The sequence below is a fragment of the Chaetodon trifascialis genome, chromosome 7, assembly GCF_039877785.1.
Source record: "Chaetodon trifascialis isolate fChaTrf1 chromosome 7, fChaTrf1.hap1, whole genome shotgun sequence".
Lineage (NCBI taxonomy): Eukaryota > Metazoa > Chordata > Actinopteri > Chaetodontiformes > Chaetodontidae > Chaetodon > Chaetodon trifascialis.
The window spans coordinates 26182929-26192263 of NC_092062.1; the positions used below are offsets into that span (position 1 = coordinate 26182929).

General features: G+C 42.6%; 1 protein-coding gene across 2 annotated transcripts in view; it reads left to right on the plus strand.

Moving 5' to 3' along the window:
• The window catches only part of ntrk1 (neurotrophic tyrosine kinase, receptor, type 1), a 32170-nt gene extending 25053 nt beyond the window's left edge, over positions 1 to 7117 (plus strand). For both annotated transcript variants that reach the window (XM_070967459.1, XM_070967458.1), the window contains 3 exons: positions 353 to 593; positions 2569 to 2727; positions 6142 to 7117. In XM_070967459.1, coding sequence (XP_070823560.1) covers positions 353 to 593; positions 2569 to 2727; positions 6142 to 6327 — 586 coding nt within the window. In that variant the 3' untranslated portion in view covers positions 6328 to 7117. The remainder of the gene's footprint in view (positions 1 to 352; positions 594 to 2568; positions 2728 to 6141) is intronic.
• The last annotated feature ends 2218 nt before the right edge of the window (positions 7118 to 9335 follow it).

The window sequence follows — 9335 nt, forward strand, 5'->3', positions numbered from 1 at the left end:
TTATCTTGTGACCCTTTCAGGGGACCCGACCCGTAGGTTAGAAACCACTGGAGCGAACTACAAACAAACTGGGTTGTTGTGTAGTTAAAAGCAGCTCCAGTACAAGCAGCTACAACAGAAAAAGACTGTTTATACATTCATGTGTCAGTAACACTGTCATAATGTCACATATTTTGCTGGTAATATTTCTGTACTTTTACTTAAATATGCAGGTCTCCTGACTCTAATGGAGTATTTTGACATTGCTATATTAGCACTTTCACCAAAGTGAAGGACCCGCATGCCTTTCAAAGACAGACCAGGTCCGCCTCGATCCACAAACACTCACATGCTCCTCGCGTGTCTCCTGTAGAGCTCACGGCCCGGACGCTCGTATCCTGGAGGAGTCCAAGATGCCCCCGCTGGGTCAGCTCACGCTGCCTCAGATGCTGCACATCGCCGCCCAGATCGCCTCGGGCATGGTCTACCTGGCATCGCTGCACTTCGTCCACCGCGACCTGGCAACCCGCAACTGCCTGGTGGGGGAGGGCCTGGTGGTCAAAATCGGAGACTTTGGAATGTCCCGAGACATCTACAGCACAGATTACTATCGGGTGAGTGCCCAGAAAAGGTGAGACAAGACTGGTATGTTTTGATCTGATTCTGAGATGGACTTTGATGCTCTTAAACAGCACAAAGACAATATATTTAAAGTTTGAGCTCATCAGCTGAATGATGAAATGCTCCAAAAACACAGGTGTGGGTACCATGATGGGTATGAAAGGGGCATCCTGGAAAGGCTCAGTCATGGGGGATGTTCACCACTTTGTGAACACATGATTGGATAAAGGATGTTACTCCATGGACTCAGGAACAGTTTGTATGACTGCTGTCGTGGTTCAGTTGGTTTTAAAAAACATTTTTTTGTCTGGTCTTGGGTTTTGTTTTGGTTTTTTTTTTTAATCTGCTGCTGTTCTAGTGAATAATAAATGTCTTTGTGGTGCTCAAAGCTCTGAAAAGTGATTCAGAAATCTCACCAGAAACTCACCTTTCCAGAAATAACGCCTCCCTCTGATTCACAGAGCTCGCTGTGAACAGTCGTTACTGGAACTGCTCTCCAGAGAAATTACTAATTTGTTGCTCTTGATGAATCACATCACTGCTGTAAAATGAACCATTAAGACCCCTTTCTTTGGTTTCGGCTCATAATGGCCAGTTAAAAGCAATCCAGTGATGGAAAAAGTCATTTTGGTATTGTCAGGCTTTGTAAGAATGAAGAGCTGCTGCCAGTATTTAACATTGTATTCCCATTAAACCCTGTGTTTTGGACTTGTATCCTGCAGTTTAAGGACTTAACGAGCTTCTCAACCACTCTCACAAGACGTCCATTTTCAGGTGTCAGTGTAGAACTATGGTGAATTTATCATTCAGTATTAAGAATAATAATAATAATAAATGTTCGTGCAGGCATTGCAGCTCAAAGTGCTTTACAAGAAAGAAATCACATGCACCAAGTGAGAGCTTTAAGATAAGAGATTCACAAAAAAGACAGATAAAACAGATAAAAATGAATGTAAAATAAGACTGAAATAAAGATGAAAATAAAGACATAAAACCACACAATAGAATATTAAAATCTAGGTTAACATAGAGTAGAATAAGGATAAAAGTCTATTAAGACGAAGCTCTAAGCTTTCTGTGGTATTGATGAATAGTGACTTTAATGAAAATCATCTTCTATATGATGAAACCTTTCAACCAAACTGACTCACATTCGCAGCGGTCATCTCTGTTACAGCACCGTTTTGCTCTCAAACAGACGAGTTTGCACAAATTAAGATTCATTCCTCCCTCCACGTTACTGTTTTTCGTGCACTCTGCTCATTTAGGCCACGTCCATGGACGACTCCCCTGAAAGCCTGCAAATATTGCAAAAACATTAGAGACCAAGTAGGTTACCCAAGATGATTTTAGTGGCTGAGTCCATTTTCTTTTTCCCATCACATTAGGATGTTTTGAATTGAGGCTATGTTAGATGATGAAACTCAAATGGTCCAGATTGGCTGCCTCATGTTGATTTTAAGTTGCTCTTCCTGTTTGTCGTAGGTATTGTAGTTCAAGGATGAACAGGAATAGGAATCTGTTTGGTTTGCTTCAAAATGTTTGTTTCTAAAAGATGCCATTTCTGTTTACTTCCGTCAGTAAAGCAAAATGTTTACCTCGAGACTGCCATTACACAACAATGGGAAAATGTTTTACATTCACTCGCATATAAAACTAGAAGGACACTCAGAGAGCGCAGACCTCCACCAAGGCCATCCGTCCACTCCTCTACAATATGGAGATCTACTAACTCAAACCTCGATGAATTATTGCTTTTTCTCCATGAAGTGTAAAGTTCAAACACTTCTGCTAAATATGTCTGGTGGCGTTTATTGCAAACAGTTGTGATTAAGTGTATAATTAGTTGCAATGATAAGTGAGTGTATGCGGGTGCATAGTCACACCTTTGTATGAGGAAAAAGCTTTGTTCAAGTCCTCGATGGAGGGAGTGACACAGTGTTTAGTCAGCCTCGTCTTCCTCTTCAGGTGGGCGGACGTACAATGCTGCCGATCCGCTGGATGCCCCCGGAGAGCATCATGTACAGGAAGTTCACCACTGAGAGCGACATCTGGAGCTTCGGCGTGGTCCTCTGGGAGATCTTCACCTACGGCAAGCAGCCCTGGTACCAGCTGTCCAACAGTGAGGTGGGTCGGGAGGGAAAGTTAACGTGAATGTTAATAGCTACGACGTTTTCTAATTGCCAGGATGCATTTTAGTTGATTTGTTATCGTCAAAGGAAACACGCACACAAGCGTGTCTGTGTAGCCTCCATTAGCCCATTTAAAGGGTCCATTCACCCAAATTACTAAAAGAAAGATTCTCTCACTTACCTTTTTCTGATCAAAGTAGTCCTAAGGAAAACTGTTCAGCCTCAAAAACTGAGCAAAGAAAAGCAAAACTATCTGCATGGCCTCACACCACGAGGCGCAATATGTAAGAATTTTAGCTTAAAATGTTCCAAAATTAACTAAACCTAAACAAAGTTATCAACAAAGTTTCAAGAAATTCAGTTCTGGTGTGTCAAAGATCAGATCAGACCATTAGCTACAAACAAAGCTAGCTAGTCAAGGGCAGCTAGTAGCAGCAGCTAGTGGCCACTCTGGTGATATGCTGCCCCCTATTTGTTTGGAGTTGTAACACATCGCATTAGAGAAAACTATGTGGATGCACTCTGCCTAGACAAGCTAGCAAAGCTAAAGCTAGGCTAAAAGCTACCCTGACAACTTGAAATACTCTTGGAGGTAACTCCCCTAAAAAAATAGCACCTTTTTCTTGTTTTTATTCATAGAAACAGAGAAACAGATTAAACTTCTGGACACGCGTAGATACAACCTTTTCAGTCGATATGGCAAACTTATTTAGCCATCCAGCATTCATTTGTGCCTATATCTGTTGCAGCCTATATTACAGGACAGTACAGTTAAACAATGAGCTGAAACTCGCTTTTAAAGATCTGTAAACTGTAAAACATTATCATTTTGGTATGAAAATATTGATTATTGCCACTTTAAATCTCTTAAATTAACTTTCTCGATTCATTTCACCCCGTGCCAGTTTAAACATGAAGAACAGAGCTCTTTCACGGCCGTCGTGGAGACTTCAGAGCGTTTGTTGCTGAAGTTTTTCACTGCTCTGCACTCTTAAACCAATCAATACATTCATAGTAATTAAGGGCAGTACAGTCTAGCCTTTTCAGCTCGAGCACCAAGAAGTGGGACTCTGTTGCGACCGCAGCGGTGCTATTACAGTCCGAAACCCTCTCTCCTTTCAAGGGAAGGGTAGATCACTTTTCCCAGCCACTCAATTCTAATCTCATTGGCTCTCATTTTTGCCCAGGGCCAATGAGCTTTAACCTTGTTAGCCTAATCTGTCTCAGCCAATGAGGGACAGGTGAAATTATCGTGTTGCCTAAACAGTGGTGGGGATAAATCACCCCGAAATCCTGAGTTGGCGTGCCGTGGCGACAGCAGCCATTTTGGGCGACCTCTGTGAGTGTTTTTGTGGGCCGACGGGCCATTTTGGAGTGAAGCCGCTCTGCGCTGACAGGCCTCTTCTGTTCATTGTATCAGGCCAAGGTTAACAATGGGAAAGAGATTGAGTCAGTAACCCTTCAAATGGAGAGCGCAGTGAAATCCTCTCTCATCCTCGACAGTGATTTATTCACTGAGCAGCAGCAGTGTGTGAACTCAATCTGTCATCGGAGCCATTAGTGTCTGAGCTGGAGGTTATTCACATTTTGGCTGCTCTCATTTGTCCCCGAGGTCTCCGCTAATGGACACAACCATAAATCTGCAGATATTGCGGCTGTTGTGCCAAAAAGTTTGTTTATTCAAAAATGCTTCCCAGATTTTCCTTTTAGTTTCTGCAGGTGAGCGGATGTAATGTCATGTTTGGTGCTCGCTGCGATGAAAGACCGCATTAAAAATTCAGCAGCTTCTCTTTCCAGCAGCACTGCTCCATCAGTGATTCCCAACCAGACGCACCTGGACCCCAGGGCCCGTGTCTGCACTTTCCAGCGGGAAGCTTGTGCATTAGCTGAAATTTGGATTCGGTAGAAAGAGGAAAAAATATATATATATATATATATGCAGATTTGTGTTTGGGAGGAAAATAACCCGACACATATGATACTATTTTTCTGCGATGTTGATTTTAAAATCAAAATAACGAATAAACTAATAAGCTAAAGTAAACAGAGTGAAGAGGACGTTGTGACAACTGAAAAACCATTTGCGGCCATGTGTCAGTCTGAGGGTTCACACTGAAATATCACAACTGCTATCTGATGGATTGTGATGAAATATTGTGCAGGCATTCATGTTCCCCAGAGGATGAATCCTCCTCACTTTGGTGATCCTTTGACTTTCCCTCTCGTGCCCACAGCAGGTCATTGTTGTCCCTTGCAGTGAAATATGTCAACATCTGCTGCACAAGACTTGAGGTTGATACTTCATTGATTTATGTCTCGTGGACGACTGGATGGATTGCCCTGCAGTTTGTCCCAGACATTCATGGTCCCCCAGAGGATGAATTTCTAAACCTTACAGGGCTGTACAGTGCGACAATGTCCGCTGCATTTGCTACTAAAAATCATTCTGTGCGAAGAGAAATATGCATCCACCAGCACAAGTGCGACAGCGTTGCGCTGGTATCATGTCTAAAAAAATAGTGGGGAAAACTAGGCTTTATTACTGTCTCTTGTCCTGTTTGTCAGTTGTTGGAACAATGCTTCATGGGAGTTGTAGTTCTAAGTGTGTACTGTCCTTCTCAATCTGAGTACAAAATAACTACATTTCCGGGTAAACGTTCCCGCCCTCGCTGATCTGTGCCGGGAAACCGCGACTTTTGTATCAAATTTGTGACAAACCAACCGCAACAAGTAGGAATAACGAGAAGACTCAAACAAAATGAAGAGGTATTTTTCTGTAGTTTCTACCTCAGTAGGTCACGACAATCAGGATAAAAGACGCCGTTTGGAGGAAAATAGTACTACTACAGCATTTACAGAGTCTGACGCTGAATCTTCATTGTTAGAATTTCTTATCAGTATCAAATTAATTTAGCCAATAAACACGTTAACTAACAGTCAAACTGTGTGTGCTACTAAAATTTTTAACTTGCTAGCACCAGTGCTACCACCTAAAGAAGGAAGCGTACAGCCCTGCCTTATAATAACTAATTATGTTATGCTTTGTGTCGGGCGCTAATTAGCAGATGCTACCATTTTGACACGTGCTGCCGACCTACGTGGTGAGCACGTTAACCTGCTCGCTTTTGCTCAAAGAACAAATGTGCTTAAGTACATTTTGTTTAAAATGTTAAATATCCGTATCAGCCTCTAAATTCCAGTACTGGTCAAACTCTGCTTGACACCACCAGAGGTGCAGCAAGTCAGACAGTATGAATTTTAGAAATTTACATAATAAGATATCAGTTTTCTGTTGAATTTTAATTACCAGAGAACTGACGTTTGTTTTGTTTGTCCTGCAGTGATCCAGGACATGGATCATACAATATATCCTGTTAATACACTGTTTTTTATATTCCCACCCCAACAGGCCATTGAATGCATCACGCAGGGACGGGAGCTGGAAAGGCCACGCACCTGCCCCAAGGAGGTGTACCTGCTGATGCAGGGCTGCTGGCAGCGAGAGCCCCAGCAGAGGATGGTCATCAAGGACATCCACAGCCGCCTGCTGGCCCTGGTCAAGAACCCGCCGGTGTACCTGGACATCCTGGGCTGAAGGCGGGTGAGAATCAGCCAGGGAGTGGATTCAGAGGCTGGAGAGGTTTGGATTTGAGACCTATCACTTGTTCCTTTAATTCCATTCGTCTAATCGGGGGTAATTACTTCAAACAGGTTCCTCTTGGTTTAAAAGTATGTAAAGCTCTCCCAGCTTTTCCAGCCTCGATGCTTGATGGACTAGCAGCCTGCCCGACCCCTGTTCACCCCACCCCCACCCCCCACCCCCGTCATTCTCTGGAAACCTGTCACATGTTTACCAAAGCGTTTCATGTTTATCTGAAGTGGGATCAGCCTGATGGAGGGACATGCATGGATGAGTGTTGAGCTAACTGTATATATCAGGTGAAGGCTTGTTGGGGGGATTTGGGCTCTGAAGCCCCCGCAAAGGTCCATGAGCTGAGCTGAGCTGAGCTGAGTTGTGCTGCATTTTATACGACTCCGCTGGCGACACTTGTGTCGAAAGGCAATTAGAAAATGAAACGGATGATGACAAGAGAGGCCACTTCACATCATCGAAAGCGAAAACCAATTTTTCAGATTTGGCTGCAGCAGACAGTCATTTGTACAGTACAGCCACTGATTTTGGGTACGTTTTGATACGGGAGGTCTTTCACTAAATGTATATAAGAAATCAAATCCAAATCCTGGAAAGCTTGTTTGTTTCTGACGTGTCAAATCCAGTGTATCATATAAGTATTTTTCAGAAACAGGAACAAAGTCTCACATATTAGCAGTGAAAGTGTGTGTTTACATTTAATGGCGTCTGTTTTGCTGTCAGATATGAACCCATAAAAAAAAAAAAATCTGACCTGCGGCCTGCCTGCGACACTCAGGAGCAGCTTCTGTACAAATTAGCGATGTTTAACAAGCGACCTTCACAATCAAAGCTCTGCAGTGAAATCCAGTATGAGATGGTTCGAGAGGGAACAGATGGATGAAAGTGAGTGAAACTCCAGGAGGAGACGAACAGATGGCGCTGAAACAGAGACTGAGCTGAGGCACCACCAGGCAGGAAAAAAAGTTTCAACCAAAGAGGATGAAAGACAAGCCCAGTGTAAATACTTCATGTACATACTCTGTATTAATGCCTAGAATATATATATATATATATCTTCATGTATTGTTACTCCAGCGCTTTGTATATTGTCTGCCCTTAAAAATAAACAAACTTGATTAAATAATGTCTGCAGCCTGAGCGGGAACATCCCTCAGCATCAGTCAATCCATCATTATCGTGTGCTTCAGCGCGAACAATGATCGCAGCCGCTGTCTGTGCTCACGAGTTAGACATCTTAACAAGGCCATTCAAGAGCCTTCTATTATTTTGACGAACTAATCAGCAACCTGCGACGTCTCCGCGGGAGGCTCGGGAGACGGTTATTGAAAAGGAATAATCAAGTTTCATATTGCCTTACCGCCGGCCCTCCTGCAAACAAACACCCTGCAAAACCAAACCTCTCTCCCTCTACCTCGCACCAGCGACCCCCCCCCCCCTGCTCCTCACCACCACCTCCACCCTCCCTCCTTCGCTCTGTATGCAGAGCGTCTCCAGGGAGTGGTAATGGATCGTGAGTAATGCTATCATCCCCTTCTCCGTCTCTTTCTTTCTTTCTCCACCTCCTCTGGTGTAGCTGGGGGATGAAAACACTTGGAGGACTCGTGTCTGGCTTATTGTTTCTTCTAGTGTCTACAAGCAGATTCTGGCCAGATAGGATTAGTCCTCTGCCGTGTTTGTCCCTGTTATCCTTAAGGGCTCCATTTGTGGTTTCAGAATGAGCCTTTTTAATAAGCAGCCGAGTCTCCAGCCTGGTTAGATATGGAATATGAGTATAATAAGAGCTGGAAATGAGGCCACTTTTAATATGGAAGTCCTATTAGAGGCTTGCAGAGGGAAACTTTCCCTTTTTAATCTTCATCGTATAATGAACGTATACTGGGTATTGATGTCTTCAGGTAATTATTTCTTCATGTTAATGGAAAGTGTCATTTTGCTGTGTGTCCACTCTGCATGCTGAGGAGGAGGAAGAGGAGGAGAACACCTGCACGAAGTGATGAAACTCAAACTGAAGCAAATCTGCACAGAAAAGAAAAAGAGAAAATTCAGCTGGAGGTCGATGTGTGTTACTGTGGAGGAGGAAGTATTCAGGTCCTATACTGAAGTAAAAATACTGTTAAAAGTCCTGCATCAAAACGTTTCTGAAGTAAAGGTATGTAAGTAATCAGGAGAAAGTACTGCAGTATTAAAAGTGCTCAAAGCAGAAAAATGTCCCCTGTGATCGCAGATCAGATCATCACTGGTGCAGAAACTTTGAGTCTGCTGATTGTTTTCTTCATTAACTGATTATTTGGTTTGTAAATATTCTGAAAATACTGAGAAACGCCGGCACAGTTTAGTCCAAAGTGACACAGTTTGTTTTGTCCAACCAACAGAGAAAACCTCAACGTTAATACAGACATTAAATTAATTAAAAGAGCAAATCTTCACGTTTGTAAAGCTGGAACCATGAAATGATTTTAACAGAAAAATGACTTCAACAAACTGATTTTCTGTCAATCTAATTGATCAATCGGCCAATCCTTTCAGCTGCACTTGTATAAACTGTTGGGTAATTTAGTTTCTAACAAAACGTCATATTTTAGAAGATCTTCTTATGTTTGTGTGCAAAAACCTCAATTTGTGAAGTAGCTAAAGCTTTCAGATAAATGTAGTGGAGTAAAAAGTATTTGCCTCTGAGATGGTGTGGAAGTGGAAAGTACCTCAAATTTGTACTGAAGTACAGTACTTGAGTAAATGTACTTCTGTTCCACCGGCAGCAGCTTGTTCAAATCTTCCTCATCATCATTTCCACTTGAAAAAGCTGCATTGAAAAAAAGCTCATTTAAGAAGTCGTTAGTAAGACTTTTCCATCATGAGATAATTTCACATCAGCTTCTTTTGAAGAATGAATTTTTTCTGCTTACTCTGTATGTTTTAATTCAGAGTACTGCCCCTCACGTTAAGTCGGT